This window comes from Sinocyclocheilus grahami, unplaced genomic scaffold (assembly GCF_001515645.1).
Source record: "Sinocyclocheilus grahami isolate Dianchi unplaced genomic scaffold, SAMN03320097.WGS_v1.1 scaffold858.1, whole genome shotgun sequence".
NCBI classification, from domain to species: domain Eukaryota; kingdom Metazoa; phylum Chordata; class Actinopteri; order Cypriniformes; family Cyprinidae; genus Sinocyclocheilus; species Sinocyclocheilus grahami.
The window spans coordinates 11,193-29,474 of record NW_015506037.1 but is presented as its reverse complement, the minus strand read 5'-3'; the positions used below and the strand labels follow the sequence as shown (position 1 = coordinate 29,474).

Sequence of the window (18,282 nt, the reverse complement as noted above, 5' to 3'; positions counted from 1 at the left end):
GGGGGGGGGGGGGGGGATCTTAAACTTGTTGTTAAAAACATTTCTGATCATGTAACCCAAGCTTGCAATATTTTGAAACGCTGTTCATCTGACAACACCCACAGTACTTGTGTTTAACGCTGCCATTGAAACGAGTGAACAGGGTGTTGTTCTGAACCTCCAGCACACAATAAGTCATAATAAAGAGCGCTGAATCAGATACGCATGACACTGAGGGACTTCATCTTTGTCAGGTAATAGGTCAGTATCTGTTATACTGTGGGATAGATGCACAATTTGTTGTTTGACGGACAACAGCAGGCCCGCAAAAGCACTGGATAGGGTGTCAGTATAAAAGGAGAGAAGTACTGAAATCAGCAGTTGGGGGTCATTCAAAGCTTGGGAGGTGAGGAATTATCACGGGTGAGTCTTCACATATTTTATTTCCTTTTTCCTCCTCGACTGTCTAATGCATTAGAACGTCTCGTAATAGCCATTGAATAGTCAAAAACAAATTGCCTAAGTGACATGATCTTGTGATCAGATATTTCTTCTGCACTCTTGAACTGTATCAGGTTGCTATTGTACAGTCTTGAAGGACGCAAGCAGACACACAGACTTCAGCATTGAGAGACTCGTTTTCATTTATTACAGGCTTTCACAATATTTTGGACGCTTCTTTTTTTACAGCGCTGACAGAATGGCTCAGTTATTGTGGGCATTTCTTGTGCTCGCTGCAACGATTAAAGGTAAGCAATGCAATTCTTCATTAAAAGGCGATTATTTGACTCAAAGAGCTTAGAATTAACATATGTCTAATTCATTAAGAAGTCTATTCCACATTAGAAATGTCAGGATATAGCATTCAATAAAAAGTCATGATGTTAAAGGCACATTTATAATTGCACATGTAAGCAAACATAATCATAATTAAGCTAAAATAGAGTTTTAAACACAATGATATCATGGTATGTGGGTGTGGCTGGGATTGCTTAATAGAAATGGCTCATTTTAACATCATATAATCTATAAATATTCTTCTAAAATGTTGGATATATAGCCTAAATATGCAAAAAGTGTATAAGATATTTTCCTTTTTTTTTTAAATTTTTTTTTTTATTATTGACTAGATACATTGCCGCAAAGGATCATTGGGGGTCAAGAGGTCGTGCCTTACTCTGTCAAATACCAGGCGTCTCTTCAGGTTGACAGGAAGCATTACTGTGGAGGAACACTCATTCAGCCTCAGTGGGTGTTGACTGCTGCCCACTGCTGGAGACCGTACGTCCTGAAGCTCGCTTTTAAAATTACTTAGTAAGTTTTATATAAATAGAAGGAAGTTATTTAATTAGAAAATGCCCTGTATGTTGTATTGTATTTGGATGGACAGGGCCAGTGTGATTCAGGTGGTGCTGAGTGAACACAATCTTGCTGTAGAAGAGGGATTTGAGCAAGTGCTTAACGTGTCCAGAGTCTATAGTCATTTTGCCTACAATCCAAAAACTTTTAACAATGACATCTTGCTCGTTAAGGTAAGAAACACATAACAAATACTAAAAATGACTGATTCTGTGGTGCAATTTGAAGACTTTGTCTCATTGTTAAATACTGACATGATATATACGTGAAGAATCCTGCTACAGATTAGATTTTTTTTGTTTGTTTGATATTAAAATAATTTCTTCCATATCCCAGTTTAATGTGCAGTGATTGATCAATAAATATTGATCAGTTTTTGTTTTACAATGTTTATTTAAATTTGAAAGCTGAAGTATTAATTTAAATAGAAATATTTAAAAAATAGTTTTTAAAAAGTCTATTTCTTTTAACAAAAAGTATGCCTTGTCTTTATCAATTCCATATTGAAATGTGAAATGTTCCACATCAGTCAAGAATATTTTTGTATGCATTACAGAAATCACACAAGTAATCAATATTCAGTTTTACTCAAAACACAGCTGAGTTTTTCAAAACACTGCTGTTTTTGTTCGAGTGACTGACATGTCAACGTCTAGCTTAACCAATGGCATGAGCTTTTGGGTGAAAATCTCAAAATCTCTTTGTTTGCCCAATGGCAGATGGGGAGAGGCTTTGGGGAAACCTGTTTGGAAACTGCCATTATTTTCAAGATTTTGGTGTAAATTGCACACCTCACATGAAGACATATTTATTTTTTTCTCCCAGCTCAGTGTTCCAGCCCAGATTAACGCTTATGTTCAACCGGCCACACTGCCAACCATAGACACGCCTGAGTTATATGGAGGAACCAGCTGCACCGTGAGCGGATGGGGAGTGACACGAATATACAGCTTCTATCTGTCACCGATTCTGCGTGCAGTGGATGTGTCGATCATGAGCTACTGCCAATACTACTACTACTACAGAGTCAACGACAACATGGTTTGTGCGGGCTCTCGCTTCGGGGGAAAAGACGCCTGCCAGGTAATCAGAGGTTTAAATGCAAATGAGAACTTCCACAACCCTGGTGGCAGCAAATGGAATAGAGTGCAACAGGTCCTGCCCACTTTTTCAAAGTATTTTTCTTATTTAACCAAACCATCCAGCTACGAGATGAATCCCAACATTACAAACTTTAGTAAAAAATTCTATTGATATAAAACTATTGATTTAAAGTTGTCGATTATGTATATAGAAACAATGTGTTTTTTGTAGTGTTGGGTTCGAGTCCACCAAAGTCCAAGTCCAAAATGTGCCGAGTTGGACTCAAGTCCGAGTCCAAAAGGGTTGAGTCCGAGTCGAGTCCAACTAAACCAAGCTTGTTTTAACCTTTACAACTAGAAAAGGCAATGCCAATTTAAATGTAACAAAAGCAAACCTCTGTTGCATCTTTGATTTCACATAATCTCATAATTTGTGTTCTGCTCAGCAGACCTAAAGTAACAGAAGTTATGGCTGACTTGATTTATGTATTGTGACATATTTCAGAGTCAGCTGTAAGGACCTTTGAAATAACGTGAATCATTTGGCGAAGTGGTATGGACATGTGATGCAGTCAAGACATGCCTTGCACACGTTGAACGTTCATCAACCAATCAATAGGCTACTACAGAAACAGCCAATACAGACATTTAATCAGAGGTTCAATTAGGGCTGGACGATATGGCCAAAATTTATATCACGATATATTTCTTAATTTCGGTCGATACGATATAATTCCGATATCGATATGAACACTATTAAAAAAGCCTCATAAAAACGTCCAAGATATTTTAAATAGTAAAAATATTTCAAAATGTTACTGCTTTTGGTGCATTTTGGATCAAATAAATGCAGGCTTGGTGAGCAGAAGAGAATTCTTTAAGAAACATAAAAAATCTTGCAGTTCAAAAACCTTTGACTGTTAGGCTGGTTATTCTTATAGATTGAAATGTGCATTAGCCAGGATAACGAGTATGAAACATGCTCCGAGTTGCTTCAGAAAACAAAAAAATAGAGCAACAACAAAAGCATGTTGCTGGAAATGGGTTTATTATTGAAAATGTAAACTGCTTGTCTGCCAGCAGGAGGCGCTGTGAGAGCGGTGGAACTAACGGTTTCTCCAGTAATGGCTGTAAACATGAGTGGTACTTTATCAGATAAAAATACCATCTAAACTATTCTGAAGACAGTCGGTTCCCTTCAGAGATCCATTCATATAAAACACCCGCTCCGTGTTATGATTTTAAAGCGTGCAGTGCTCGTTTATTCAACGAAGTCAAACGCCACAAATAAATCAATGTATGGGAAACACTGGTAATGTATATCGAAATATCAGAAATGTGTTTAAAAATCATATCACCGTTATTGAAAAAAATTATATCGCGATACATATTGATATTGAATTATTGTCCAGCCCTAGATTCTCTGGTTCACACTGTGGTTTCAGGATTTTGAGGGGTGCATATGTTTATGCAAAGCCTACATCTTATATCAATTGGCAAACTGTAAAATAAGTTGAGAGAGTCCTCTGCTATGAACAAATGCTGATCAAAATCATTCTAGATGCTGCAGGATTTTTAAAATCAAATGTAAGACGTGTTTGAAGACGTGACCTTTTTTAAGACCTACAAAAATTTGTTTAAAAATAAAAATGAAAACCGTATGAGCAGGGTAGGGCAATGTCTTATTAAACTGTAAAATTACTGTAAAAACATGATTTACAAGAAATTATTTTTAAGAAAAGGGATGAGTCAGATGTATAAATTATATTATAGGTTGAAGTTCGCATTAGTCTGAACAAAAACTGCAGACGGGCTGATTGAAAATGCAAATTGATTATCTGCCAGCAGGAGGCGCTTTTGGAATAGCATAAATACAGTGGTTTCCCTGGAAACGGCTGCACACAAAGCAGTGCAGCACTCATAAATGCTTCTTTATCAGATAATAATGAAGATGCCATCAAAATTTTTCCGAAGACAGTCAGTTCCCTTCAGAGATGCATTCATATAAAAACTCCCGTGCTGCATCACTGCTTGAAGTAGTATAAGAAAAGTGTTTAAAAATATAGCCAATATTGTTGGAAATGTACGAGGAAAGTCCACTGATGTGTTTGTTACCAGTGCAAGCCCCGGTCCAATTTAACCCCTGTATTTAATTAAGTAATAAATGTAAAAATAAATAAAATATCCATTCTACTAAAGTGATTCAGATGAGAGCAGGGAGTGATTTTCTCTTTTTCTTTTGTTGTTTGATTAACATTAATGACACAGCAGCAGGTTTACGCTGCTGTCGCTTTAATGCCGGGTTCAGACTACACAATATTTTTGTCGGTCACGATAGTCACTGTGTCAGATTACACGATTTTGACTCCTAAAATCTTGTCGTGTCGTGGACAAGAAACATGTCAGACTACACTTTGCTTCCCGACCATTCATCGCGTGCCGTCTTTACTGACGCGTGTGATGTCATCAAGAAGGCGGAACTAGTGACTGACTTCCGAAAACAAGAGTGTAAACATTGCTGAAGCGCTTCCGCTATAGTTTGCCAGCATTTTTCTTTCTTTGTTCTGTCGTGGTAGTCCCTCGATGATGATGTATACAGGCAGGAGTACTGTTGCCACAGCTCCACGAACCTTTCCTTCATCTCATAATTCCACCTAGCAGCACCATCATCTCTCCTTCGTTTTGCCATGTTTGAAACCTGTGTATGAAAGAGCTTCTGTGCTGCTATTGGTCAACATCACCTATGTGACAGAACTCGTCGTGGACGACGGGAAAAAAATTAAACATGCTAGTCTTTCTGTCATGCTGTCATGAAGCATCGCAGACGCGGAATCGGTTGCCGTCCACTATGACACACTACACGAGCTGAAACGATGGAATCTTGCATCCCGACGCCCATTGTCGTTTACGAATCCCCACGACACCCTACGTCAAGCAAATCGGGCTAAAATCATGTAGTCTGAACCGGGCATAAGACGATGCACAGATCAAATATTTCCAGCTGTTCAGGTTCACTTAAGACATAACCGACTGCATTTACGTGAATACTCTCCAAGACAGCCATTTTGACATAGCTTAGTGTATTTGGGTGTATAGCAATAACACGCAAAAGAGAACTTAATTCGACATTAACGCGCGTTCTGTGAGAGCGCTTTGAGTGTGTGCGCACCAAGCGGCAACCTTCCGGTCTCTCTCTGAAACCAACACGGAAGTGACTAAAACTGCAATTCATCGACTGGCTGCTAGAGGCTGGCTCCAAAAGGGAGTCATTCCCATAGACTCCCCATGTTAAAATGCCCAACTTTAGAGCAGAAAAAAATGTGTTTACAGCCTGGTACTAAAAGTGGTTTTGGTCTATATAGCTAATTTTGCCCTTCATGACAACTGTGAGGGGGGGGGTGAATTTTTTTATAACTCATCCGTTTAAATGATATTAAGCCTTAAAGTTCTGCATAATTAAGGCCGTGGCCACTTGAGTGACAGGTGGATCGCCCCTGCTGTCACCGCCGTCGAGCTAGGTGGGCTTTGCCCATTTTCGATTATCCGGAAGTGACGCGCGGTAACGCACTGCCAAGATGGCGACGGCCCGCTCCGCCCACTTTGAGCTTCAAAAATGCTCTTCGGAAATCTACGGGTGACGTCACGGACACTACATCCATGTTTTTATACAGTCTATGGTGCGCACATAAACCTGGCTGCTTTTAAGTACTCGCAAGACTTAAAAACACATGCGAATACTGAATGTAACTTTTGTGATAGTGCATCCGGTCAGTGACTGTCAAATGGCCCTGAGCTGGGTTGGACTCTGAAATATTTTTCGCAAATATGCATCAGAGTCCGTGACAAGTCCAAGTCCGCTAAAAGTTGTACTCGAGCTTGTACTTGAGAGTTTTACTTCTGGAACCCAACTGTTGGAAAAAAGATCAGATTTTCTATGATTTCTATATATTTCATGATTAATTCATTGTGTTACTTGGTGTTTCTTTGTAATTGTTTGTGAAATGTACTTAATTTATTTCTATGCCATTTTTAGTGCACAAAAAGAAACTGATGTTACTTAAGAAAATAATTATTAATAATAAACAATCATTATTTTGGGAGTTTTAATTGGTGCAATAAATTCTACTTCCAAGTACTGATGCATGCACATTATCGCATCCAGAATCTTATAGATGCATATTTTGGACACTAAAAAACATTAAATACTTAAATTAACTTTATTGGATCTTTTATATCATTATTTTGGCCCACGCCTGTTTAGAGACACTTTATGAAATATACAAACTATAAGCTGGGTTGTTTAAAGTTGTTCAGAGTTTAGTTTGACCCCTCAAACACACCTGTATTTTCATGGCAGTCTGCCATTTCCCTAATTTATGGTGCCAAACAAACCCTCCCAAGGGTCCTGCCAAAGGGTTTTCTGGACATAAGGCGTTCTGGGAATAAGGGTGCGGTCCATTGATGACAATTCATGGAGACATTAGATATACTCAGATATGGCACAGCTTTTCAGGGCTTTATGTTCAGCCTCTTTATGTTAGTGTAAATCAAGGTGAGATAACTTAATTTAGTTACACAATAGGTAATATTTACAGCTTTGCAGGTAACGAGAGTGTCCAGATGGTTTCGGTATCAGTGTTTAAAAATGCTTTTAAGATTTCCCTTTGAAGAATGGAAAACAGAAAAAAATGTAATGTAAAAAATAATCTGTTTTTGTTCCATTTTTATAAGGATAATGTCATTTGTGATGGAGAAAAATGTATTAAATAAAAACATGTGAAATACATTGATCTTTCTTCTTTCACAGGGCGATTCAGGCGGTCCTCTCATTTGTGATGGGACTTTAGAAGGCATTGTGTCTTGGGGAATCGGCTGTGCTCTTCCGTACTATCCTGGAGTCTACACAAAAGTGAGAAACTACAGCCGCTGGATCGACTGGATCATCAACTCTGACAGCTGAAATATAGGTTCAACTGAATGTGGGAGGGCTTTCCTTCAATCAGAATTAAGGAAAAGGTGTACTTTGGCAATAAATCCTGCTTCAAGTACTGATGCTTTCACGTTATTGCATCCAGAGAATCGATAATTATAGATTAACATGCATATTTTGGACTCTAAAAGCATTAAATACTTTAACTTTATTGTATTTTTTATCTTATGTCCAAGCCTATTTTCACTATATATATATATATTCACACGAATGCTTGAAATTAGTTTTGAAGATAAATATAAACTGTGCCAATATGAATTTCTTTAGAAAACTCTATTCTATGTAGTTTTTCTAAATGTTGGAAAAGATAGAAAAGTCCTTCAATATGATTTAAAAAGCATCCCAGGATGCATCTGTTTGATGGAATGTCCTGGAAGAAATCTAGCTGTCAGTAAGATTGATGGAACTGTCACAGTTTAAATACATAAAGTTTACAACAAGCTCTTACCTGCCTCTTTATTATTGTCATATGAGTCTCTGAACTCTGGACTGGGTAAACAGAATGATCTTTACTCATCCGTCTGGTTACTTGCAATTTGTGCATTACCTCAATTAAATATTTTCTAGTACTCGTGAGAATAAATGTTTAGACCACATTTAGGTAAGTGAAAATGTTTTGTTCATTATGTTGACGGTGCTCTGTCTAATGATTGTCAGAACGCTGCAATGCACAATCCTGTTCGTGGAATTTCACACCTTGTCATCTATATGAATTATTAAGTAAATGGGAATTTTGACATTGCTGCACCAAATTACTCCATGCTAAGTGTCAAAGAGTCATTGCATCACTGATTTCCTCCTTAGTCACACACAGATACGCACGCACGCGCGCACACACACACACACACACACACACACACACACATTAACTTGTGACTTGAAGCCATGAAGTGCCTGGCTGTCAGAACAGAGTCTCCAGTCAGCAGTATTATGAATAGCTGGAGCACAGAAGTGCTTGTTCGGAAATCTCAAGAAGCCAAAGAACAGGCGTATTGTCCCTACAGCAAGTTCAGAGTTGGAGCAGCTGTCTTAACAAGCGATGGAACTGTTTTCACAGGTGAGGACACTCTTAAAAAATATGTCTTTGCTATTTGAAACTACAAATATATACAGTATATAACATTCAAATGTCTGGGGTTCTTGAAGTGATTTAATGTTTTTGAAAGTCTTATCCTCACCAAGGCTCTATTTATTTGATCCAGTAAAAACAGTAATAATGCAAAATATTATTCTAATTTAAAATAACTATTTTCTTTTTGAATATATGTTCAAATGGAATTTATTCCTATGATGCAAAGCTGAATTTTCAGTACCATTACTTCAGTCTTCAGTGTCACATGATCCTTAAGAAATCAATTCTAATATGCCGATTTGCTGCTCAAGAAACATTTCTCATTATTATCAATGTTGAAAACAGGTGTGTTGCTTCTTGAATGAATGGAAAGTTCAAAAGTACAGCATTTATTTGAAATAGAAATCGTTAGGCTCATAAATGTCTTGACTGTCACTTTTGATTAATTAAACGCATTCTGTCTGAATAAACGTATTCATGTCTTTTAAGAAAAATCTTACTAAACCCAGACTTTTGAATGGTAGTCTATGCATTAGTTTTGTAGCTATATTTTGTGTCTGTTTTTCATGGTTCTTCAGCATATGATGATGTTTAACAGGTTGCAATGTAGAGAATGCATGCTACTCTGCTGGATTGTGTGCTGAGAGGACTGCAATCTCTAAAGCTGTGTCTGAGGGACATAAGAGCTTCAAAGCCATCGCAATCGCCAGGTAATTCACTATATGGCTATATGTATGTATTGGCTGAAGTATAAGTAAGTAGTGTTGAGTAATGTTCCTTAACTGACTTTTGTGCAGTGACCTTGAAGATCGCTTTATTTCTCCATGTGGAGCCTGTAGGCAGTTCATGAGAGAGGTCAGTTCTTCTCAAAATAAAATCACGCAAACGGATCATTTTTTATTGTTTTGTTATTACTATAATTCACAAAAACATAGAAGTTGTGGCTTGCGAAAACAAGTCATCAGGGAAAACCAAAACACGAGTCAGCAAACTGCATGTTTGGAAATAGTTGGATTTTGTGAAACGTAAGTGTGGCTTAGAATTTAAAAAAAGAAATACAAAATAAAATTGCAAAAGAATGTGAGTAATACACATAATTTTAAGCTTCCATTGATACTGTCACTTAACAGACTGGTTATGTCATCTCATCTGTCTTACAGTTTGGCTCACAGTGGGACGTTTATATGTCAAAATCTGATGGATCTTACAAACTGATGACAGTGGAGGAGCTCCTGCCGTGTTCATTTGGCCCTGATGACCTGAGGGCAAGAGAAAACCCTTAGACTTTTGACATAAAGCCATAACAGGCAGGGATTGTAGGTGGGGGAGTGAATGTACAGCGCTCTCTCCCACCTTCAATACCACGACTGAGGTGTCCTTGAGCAAGGCACTGAACCCCCAACTGCTCCCCGGGCGCTGCAGCATAAATGGCTGCCCACTGCTCCGGGTGTGTGTTCACGGTGTGTGTGTGTGTGTGTTCACTGCTGTGTGTGTGCACTTTGGATGGGTTAAATGCAGAGCACTAATTCCTAATATGGGTCACCATACTTGGCCACATGTCACTTCACTTCCACTAAATGTATTGAATTGATGTATGGTTATATTATTTTCCAATGAAAAAATATAAATGTGTAAACTAATAAATAGTAGGCCTATTGACTTGATCTGAATTGACTTGTGGTTAAATCACGCCATATCTTAATTACCGTAATTACGAGATACCAACTTGTAAAAAGCGTTCACGTCCTCGTAGAACTCGTAATTACAACTTGTGAACTGGGAGTTTTCTGAGAGCTGCGGCTTGTACCACGTAAGAAACCACGGCTTGTAACCCGAGAAAAATGGCGGCGCTTTCAAAGAAAGCTATTACTGCTCTAAAAAAAGGAGAAAATAGATACATATACAGATGTACTATAATATAAAAACATATTATGTATCACCGTCATTAATAATAAACAACAAACAAATGGTTAGTAATTATTTTTACCTGACATGCTTTCTGTGTTCTGCAATATTTAGTAGTAGCATACAAATGTAGCGTTATGTGTTTTACAGCTGCCAGTAACTTAGGCTTAAGTTACAAGTAGACGTATTTAAATATAAATGGCTTTGCCATCAAAAGAAGTTACATTTTGAAATATATTACAATCAGAAATTTCACAATATTACTGTTTTTACTATATTTTTTAATCAAACAAATGCAGCCTTTGTGAGCATAAGAGACTTTTTTTTCAAAATCATCAAATCTGGGGAGGAGTTCAGAAACAATTCTGCTGCATTGAAAGTTCGCAGACACATGTAGCCTCAGTTATCCTTAATGGGAGAAGTTAGGAAAGGACTTTTCCTAGAGCTAGCCTCCTGGCCAAACTGAGCAATCCATGTAGAAGGGCTTTGGTTAGAGTAGTGACCAAAAAGCAGATGGTGACTCTGGTTGAGCTCCATGATCAAATAAGGAGACTCCACCGATCTGGGCTTTATGGTGGTGTGGCCAGACTCAATTCTGTCCTCAGAGAAAACACATGATAACCCACTTTGAATTAGCAAAAAACAAGATCTCAGACTGTGAGAAACAAGATTCTCTAGTCTGATAAACCTCAGTTCTGAGCATCATGAGGAAACAAGGCACTGTTCATCACCTGCACTGTACCACACCAACAGTAAAGTGTGGGGGTGCTTTTCAGCAGCAGGGACAGGGGGACTAGTCATTGTAGAAGGAAAGCTCAATATGTAAAGGTAGCCTAAATGAAAGCCTAGTCCAGAGCATTCAGAACCTCGGACTGGGCAGAAGGTTCACCTTCCAACAGGACAATGCAAGAATAGCTTATGTACAACTGTGTGAATGCCCTGGACCAGCCCGAGCCTGGGCTTGAACCCAATCAAACATTTATGGAGAAACCTGAAAATGTCTATCGGCCCTCATCCAACCTGACAGAGCTGAAGAGGTGAGGAGAAGAATGGCAGATAATTACCAACTGCAGATGTGCAAAGTTTGTGGTATCATAACCAGAAAGAATTGAGACTGTGGTGCTTAAACTAAGTACTGCGTTACTACATACTTATGCAATGTACTTATTTCAGGTGTTTTTTTTTTTAAATAGCGATGTTGTCACAAATCTGTTTTTTGTTTTATCATTATGGTGTGTGGAGTGTAGATTGATGTAAGGAAAAGGTCATTTAAAGCAGTTTAACATAAAGCAACAACATAAAACTTGAAAAAAATGAATACTTTTGCAATTCACTGTATATTCAATATAAGGTTTTTTCATGAATGCTTGAAATTAGTTTTGAAGGTACAGTGGTGGCCAAAATTATTAGAACACTAGTATTTTCACCAGCTAAAAAAAATGGTTTTAAGTCTTTGGCTGAAGAATTCTTGAAGACGAAGAATCTTTTGTTGTAGTGTGTCAGTAGGAAATATCAGTTTACATTTCCAAACATTCATTTTGCCATTAATTGTAATAATCCAGTGAGATTTTTGTTAGCACAAAGAGTCTCCAAGATGCTTCAAGAAACCTACCTGCAAATCTACATGGAAAACGCAAAATATGGTCACACCAAATGGTGATTTAATTGAGTTATTAGAAGTTAATTGATAAAGAAAATCTATTTATGACATGATTTTTGACAGCAACCTCATTTTACAGCATTTTTACTCAAGTGCCTAAAACTTTTAACAGTACTGTAGGTTTCTTGAAGCATCTTGGAGACGTTGCCACAGTTCTTCTGGATTTAGTCTGTCTCATTTCAGACAGACTGGATGATGATGGCAAAACGAATGTTTGGAAATGTAAACTGATATTTCCTACTGACACACTACAGCAAAAGATGGAAATAACTGACTTAAAACCATTTTTTAGCTGGTGAAAATACTAGTGTTCTAATAATTTGGCCACCACTGTAAATATAAACTGCCATATGAATTCTATTAAGTTTTTAAAAATGTTGAAACAGATTGAAAACTCCTGTCAGTTTATTTTTTAAATATATAAAGTTACTTGTCTATATATGGCATTCCTTCTGGAATGAATAAACAGGATGATCTTGACTCATCTGTCTGGTTACTTACAATTCTGTGAATTATCTCAATTAAATATTTTAATATATATTAAAGTGTAAGTTGAGTTTTTTTCATTATGTTGAGTGCTCTGTCTAATGATAGACAGAATCCTGAAAATTCACCTACACCTTGTCATCTAGGTCCTACATGAATTTTTAAGTAAATGGGAATTTTGACATTGCTTCACCAAATTACTCATGCTATGCGTCAAAGAAGCATTGCCTCACTAATTTCCTCTTTAAACAGTCACACACACTAAGTTGTATCATGTAGTGTCTGGCTGTAAGAACATAGTCTCCAGTCAGCAGCATTATGAGTCGCTTTAACCCAAAAGAGCTTGTTCAGAAAGCTCAGAAAGCCAAAGAACAGGCGTACTGTCCCTACAGCAAGTTCAGAGTTGGAGCAGCTGTCTTAGCAAGCGATGGAACTGTTTTCACGGTGAGGACACAACTATTTCAACTAGTTAAGTGTTCTTATACATGTGTTTTTATTTGAATCCTACAAATACAGTACATACCATTCAAAAGTTTAGTTCAGTAAGATTTAAAAAATATTTTTGAAAGAATTCTCTTATGCTCACCAATGCATTTTTGATCAAAAATACGGTAAAACGTTAATATTGTGAAATACTGTATTACCATTTAAAATAATTTTTGTGATCAAGAAACATCAGTGTTGAAAATAGTTGTGCTGCTTAATATTTTTGTGGAAACTGATACAGTCTTCAGGATTTTTTGATTAATAGAACGTTCAAGAGAACAGCATTAATTTGAAATAGAAAGCTTTTGTAACATTTTAAATGTTTTTACTGTCACTTTTGATCAACTTAATGCATCCTTGCTGAATAAAAGTATTCATTTCTTTAAAGGAAAATCTTACTGACCCCAAACTTTTGAATGGTATCAAGCACCAATAATAGGCCTACATACTGTATACCAAATAGAAACCAGACAGGCAATATGAGACATGAGTTTATATAAAAGTCTACAGTACTGTTTTCTTAACAGGTTGTAATGTAGAGAACACCAGCTATCCTCTTGGACTGTGTGCTGAAATGACTGCAATCTCTAAAGCTGTCTCTGAAGGATATATCAGCTTCAAAGCCATCGCAATCGCCAGGTATTTAAATATATAGCTATAGTTAGGTCCATATACTGTATATTTGGATGCTGACACAATTTTCATAATTTTGGCTCTGTATACCACCAGAATAAAATTAAACTGAAACAATCAAGATACAATTGAAGTGCAGACTTTAAGCTTTAATTCAAGGGGTTGAACAGAAATATAACAAAATGCTTAGTAGAACCATTTTTATACTTTATTTTATACTACCATTTGATATTTTCAGGGGGCTCAATTGTAATTGGACAAATAAATATAATCATAAATAAAAATTTTAATATTTTTTGTTGAGAATCCTTTGCAGGCAATGACTGCCTTAAGGCATGAGCTCATGGACATCACCAGAGACTGGGTTTCTTCCTTTGTGATGCTTTGCCAGACCTTAAATGCAGCTTCAGTTGATGTTTGTTTGTGGGTCTTTCTGCCTTTAGTTTGTCTTCAGCAAGTGAAATGCATCCTCAGTTGGGTTGAAATCAGGAGATCTACTTGGCCAATGCAGAATAATCCACTTTTTTACCTCTAAAAGGTTGACTTTGCTGTATGTTTTGAGTCATTGTTCATTTGTACTATGAAGCGCCACCCAATAAACTTTGCTCCAGAATCTGGGCAGAGAGTATATACCTATACACTTCAGAATTCTTCCGGCTGCTTCTGTCCTCTGTCACGTCATCAATAAACACCAGTAACCCAGTGCCACAGGAAGCCATGCACGTTCATGCCATCACACTGCTCCACATGTTTCACAGATGATGTTGTATGCGTCGGATCATGAGTTGTTCAAGCCTTCTCCATACTTTTTTCTTCCTGTCATTCTGTTGATCTTAATTTCAGCCGTCCAAAGAATGCTTTTCCAGAAGTGGTCTGGATTTTTACAGTTTTTTTTGGCAAAGTCTAATCTGGCTTTGTTTGCACCTGGTGAACCCTCTGTATTTGCTCTTGTGAAGTCTTTTCTTGATTGTAGACTTTGACAGTGACACGCCTACCTCCTGGAGAGTTTTCTTCTCTTGGCTGGATCTTGTGAAAGGGTTTTTCTTTACCATGGAGAGGATTCTCCGATCATCCACCACTGTTGTCCTCAGTGGACGGCCATGCTTTTTTATGTTGCTGAGCTCACCAGTGCATTTATTTTCTCAGAATGTACCAAACTGTTGATTTGGTCACTCCTAATGTTCCTGCTATCTATCTGATGGATTTGTTTTGATTATGAAGCCTATCAATTGTCTGTTTCACTTGTATGGAGAGATCCTTTCACTGCATGATGTGGGTTCAGAGCAACAGCTTCCAAATGCAAATGGCACACTTAAAATCAACTCCAGACCTTTTACCTGCTTAAGTGATGTAGAAATAACGAAAGAGTAGCCCACGCCTGACCATGAAACGGCTTTTCAGTCAATTGTCCAATTACTTATGGTCCCTTGAAAAAGGGGGGAGGTACATATTAAAGAGCTGTAATTCCTTAGCCTTTCCTCCAATTTTGACGAGAATACCCTCAAATTAAAGCTCAGTGTGCACTTTAAGCTCATATTCATTATATAACTGCAACTCAAATATGTTTTGGTCAGCAGCTAAAATAATAAAAAATTGTGCCTGTGTCCAAATATATGTACTGGCTGAAATTACTGTTGATTAATATTGCTGTTATGACCTGTCTTTTTTGCAGTGACCTTGAGGATTGCTTTATTTCACCATGTGGAGCCTGTAGGCAATTCATGAGAGAGGTCAGTGCTTCTAAAAATAAAATTATGCAAACAGATAATTATTACTATTTATGAAGACATACAAATGTGGAGTTAAAACGTGATCTGTAAAAAGTCGTGAGTCAGCAATGACAAACTGCATTTGGAAATGTCTTTATAAATTTAGGTGTGGCTTATAACAAAAACAATTACAAACGAATGTAAGTATCCTAAAGCACTAATCATGTTTCAGCTTCCATTGACACTGTCACTTAACAGACTGGTTATGTCATCTCATCTGTCTTACAGTTTGGCTCACAGTGGGACGTTTATATGTCAAAATCTGATGGATCTTACAAACTGATGACAGTGGAGGAGCTCCTGCCGTGTTCATTTGGCCCCGATGACCTGAGAAAAGGAAAAAACCCTGTTGGCAATTCGAAATTGTAATAAAAATAAAGCTGTGTTACAAACCAGATGTGCAGTATAGCCTAGATTTAAAATGTTTTGAATCGATGTATAGCTGTATTATTTCCCAATTAAAACATATATTTATATAATATTAATAAATATATACTGATAAACAGTGACTATACTCTGAACTGTTGTGTGGTTAATAACTGACTCACCCCTTCGAACTTTTTATTGATACCTGTGTACTTTTATTGTGAAAAACCTTTCTTATGACCTTTATTTTGAAAGCGACATTTCACAGACCAATGAGCGTTACATAAACACTGTCCTTGAGTAAATAATGTAGGGAGAAGTTGGGTCGGTAACGGGCCCTGTTGTTCTCTGTTATCGTGAAATTTAGTTCTTTACTCGGCTCAAAATGTCAGTGAAACATGCTCTCGGTCGGGGGTTGGAGCTGGGGAGGTCGCTTCTCCAGCTGGGGCTCTTCAAACCAGCCGGCCGTGTGGCAGCGAAGCTCCGCGGTGAGCGGCTGCGTGTGACCCGCTCGACCCGCACCGTCCAGCCGCAGACCGTCCTGCCCGCTCGGTTCCGCTTCTTCCGCCGGTCTCTCAGCGGGCTGGCCGCCCAGCTCCAGTCCGCGGCTTTCAGGAGAGGGGTTGGAGGTGGTGCTCCCAGAAACAGAGCTGTTTTCCTGGCTTTTGGGGTGGGTTTGGGGCTGATTGAACAGCAGCTGGAGGAGGACAGGACAAGCGCTGCTCTGTGTCAGGAGATACAGGTGAAAAACAGCAACACACAAGAACACAACAATGGCGACATTTGTATATCTAATAATATAGCATAATAATAATTGAGCATTCCTGTAGCTCAAACAGTGGCATGGTCGTGTTGATTAACAGAGAAGGCATACAAATTTATTCGCTTTGGTAATAATAAACGTCTGCCAAATGCATAAATGTAAAATAATTAAGTCATTTAAATGTATATGGCTTCGCCATCACAAGAATAAATTACATTTTAAAATGTATTAAATAGAAAACAGTTATTGTAATAATATTTTACATATTACTGTTTTTTACTGTATTTGTTTATCAAATAAATGCAGCCCTTGTTCCAAACTTTGACTAGTAATGTATATATTATTATAATTTAACGTATAATATTACACTTGTTATATTAATATAATATTATTACAATGTTGCATTCTTTACTCCTTGTTGCATAAAACACTTATTACATGTAACATTGTGATATTACGTTCACAGTAAGTCATAAATGTAATTGAAACATAATTAAGAAAACAACAGGTTATTAGTTAACCTAGTCTGATTACAAAATACTGAACAGTAACAATTTTATGTTTTACATGTCATTATCTATCGCATCAGGTTACTACTTTCTTCTAAAGTTCATTAGATCTAGTCAATTTTGCACAAGCACACATGCAAATGATATGCAGAGCGTATTATAAATATACGCACATTACAACATAGCAATTGTATCCATAATGCATTTATCATTTGTCAGAAATGCATGTTATTACATTGGAATACAACTTCTCTATTCATTTTCATTTAAATAAATTCAAGAAAAATTGTCAGTTGCAATTACATGTGTATTTACAGGCTTGTTTACATGTTTTTCCACAATGGTTTTTCGATGTAGGCCGTATTCAGAAAGAAGAAGTTCCAGACCCCTCTGAAGTCTTTTTCATTGGGGGACAAGTTGGAGGACTATGTGATTGGGAAACAGATCGGGAAAGGTTGCAATGCAGCGGTGTATGAGGCAGCGGCTCCATTCGCGGCCCCTGCGGAGAGCGGGAAGTGTTCACTGCTGGAACTCAACCAGAAAGAAACGGATGATGACAATAAGAAAGCAGGACCACTTCGATTCTCAGCTACACCCAGCTTTCCTTTAGCTATGAAAATGATGTGGAACATTGGGGTGAGAATTTAGAGTATTTTAGCATTCTATCATGGAATAAAATATATTCTTTTGGATTTTGTGTATAATGCATATACAATACAGTATTCCAGAATCCCTCAACAGCTTTTTCTAATGAACATTTGATACTGTTCAATAGGCTGGTTCGTCAAGTGACGCCATCCTTCGCTCTATGTCTATGGAGTTGGTTCCTGCATGTCCACAGGCCTTAACGGAAGAGCAAGGAGAGTTCGCTTTGGATGGGTGAGTTCATATGTAGACTTTAGCAGTACAGCATGGCCTTAAAATAGACTGAATCATTGCCAATGGCTTTGCTATTTTTACAGCCACTTTGGAAGGGTGCCTAAAAGACTGACCGCTCATCCCAACGTGATCACAGTGTACCGGGCCTTCACTGCTGAGGTCCCGCTGCTGCCTGGAGCTCAGGAGGAGTACCCCGATGCCCTGCCTGCCCGACTCAATCCACTGGGTTTGGGCAGCAATCGCACACTGTTCCTAGTCATGAAGAAGTGAGGAATCATGAAAGCACCCTGTTAAAAAAAAAAAAAAAAAAATATATATATATATATATATATATATATACACAG

At 37.7% G+C, this 18,282-nt stretch overlaps 4 protein-coding genes across 6 annotated transcripts in view; all 4 read left to right on the top strand.

The window, feature by feature from the left end:
* Positions 1–7,517, top strand: part of LOC107563142 (trypsin-3-like) — a 9,992-nt gene extending 2,475 nt beyond the window's left edge. Inside the window, exons 1-6 of one of the 3 annotated variants that reach the window (XM_016247932.1) lie at positions 66–402; positions 670–728; positions 1,110–1,260; positions 1,370–1,511; positions 2,164–2,421; positions 7,228–7,517. In XM_016247932.1, the coding sequence (XP_016103418.1) occupies positions 680–728; positions 1,110–1,260; positions 1,370–1,511; positions 2,164–2,421; positions 7,228–7,380 (753 nt within the window). In that variant the 5' untranslated portion in view covers positions 66–402; positions 670–679 and the 3' untranslated portion in view covers positions 7,381–7,517. Of the gene's footprint in view, positions 1–65; positions 403–633; positions 729–1,109; positions 1,261–1,369; positions 1,512–2,163; positions 2,422–7,227 lie in introns of those variants that run through there. The other 2 variants (XM_016247933.1, XM_016247934.1) reach the window with 2 other exon arrangements.
* A 758-nt stretch (positions 7,518–8,275) lies between these two features.
* LOC107563141 (cytidine deaminase-like) lies at positions 8,276–9,774 on the top strand. The gene is made up of 4 exons (XM_016247931.1): positions 8,276–8,467; positions 9,081–9,192; positions 9,280–9,337; positions 9,643–9,774. The coding sequence occupies exons 1-4, from the start codon at positions 8,296–8,298 to the stop codon at positions 9,763–9,765; spliced, it is 465 nt and encodes a 154-aa protein (XP_016103417.1). The 5' UTR covers positions 8,276–8,295; the 3' UTR covers positions 9,766–9,774.
* A 3,077-nt stretch (positions 9,775–12,851) lies between these two features.
* LOC107563140 (cytidine deaminase-like) lies at positions 12,852–15,839 on the top strand. The gene is made up of 4 exons (XM_016247930.1): positions 12,852–12,974; positions 13,543–13,658; positions 15,325–15,382; positions 15,650–15,839. Exons 1-4 carry the CDS (start codon positions 12,852–12,854, stop codon positions 15,788–15,790), a joined length of 438 nt encoding a protein of 145 aa, XP_016103416.1. The 3' UTR covers positions 15,791–15,839.
* Positions 15,840–16,049: 210 nt separating this feature from the next.
* LOC107563139 (serine/threonine-protein kinase PINK1, mitochondrial-like) lies at positions 16,050–18,222 on the top strand. Its single transcript, XM_016247929.1, has 4 exons — positions 16,050–16,529; positions 17,417–17,695; positions 17,835–17,938; positions 18,022–18,222. Exons 1-4 carry the CDS (start codon positions 16,173–16,175, stop codon positions 18,206–18,208), a joined length of 927 nt encoding a protein of 308 aa, XP_016103415.1. The 5' UTR covers positions 16,050–16,172; the 3' UTR covers positions 18,209–18,222.
* The last annotated feature ends 60 nt before the right edge of the window (positions 18,223–18,282 follow it).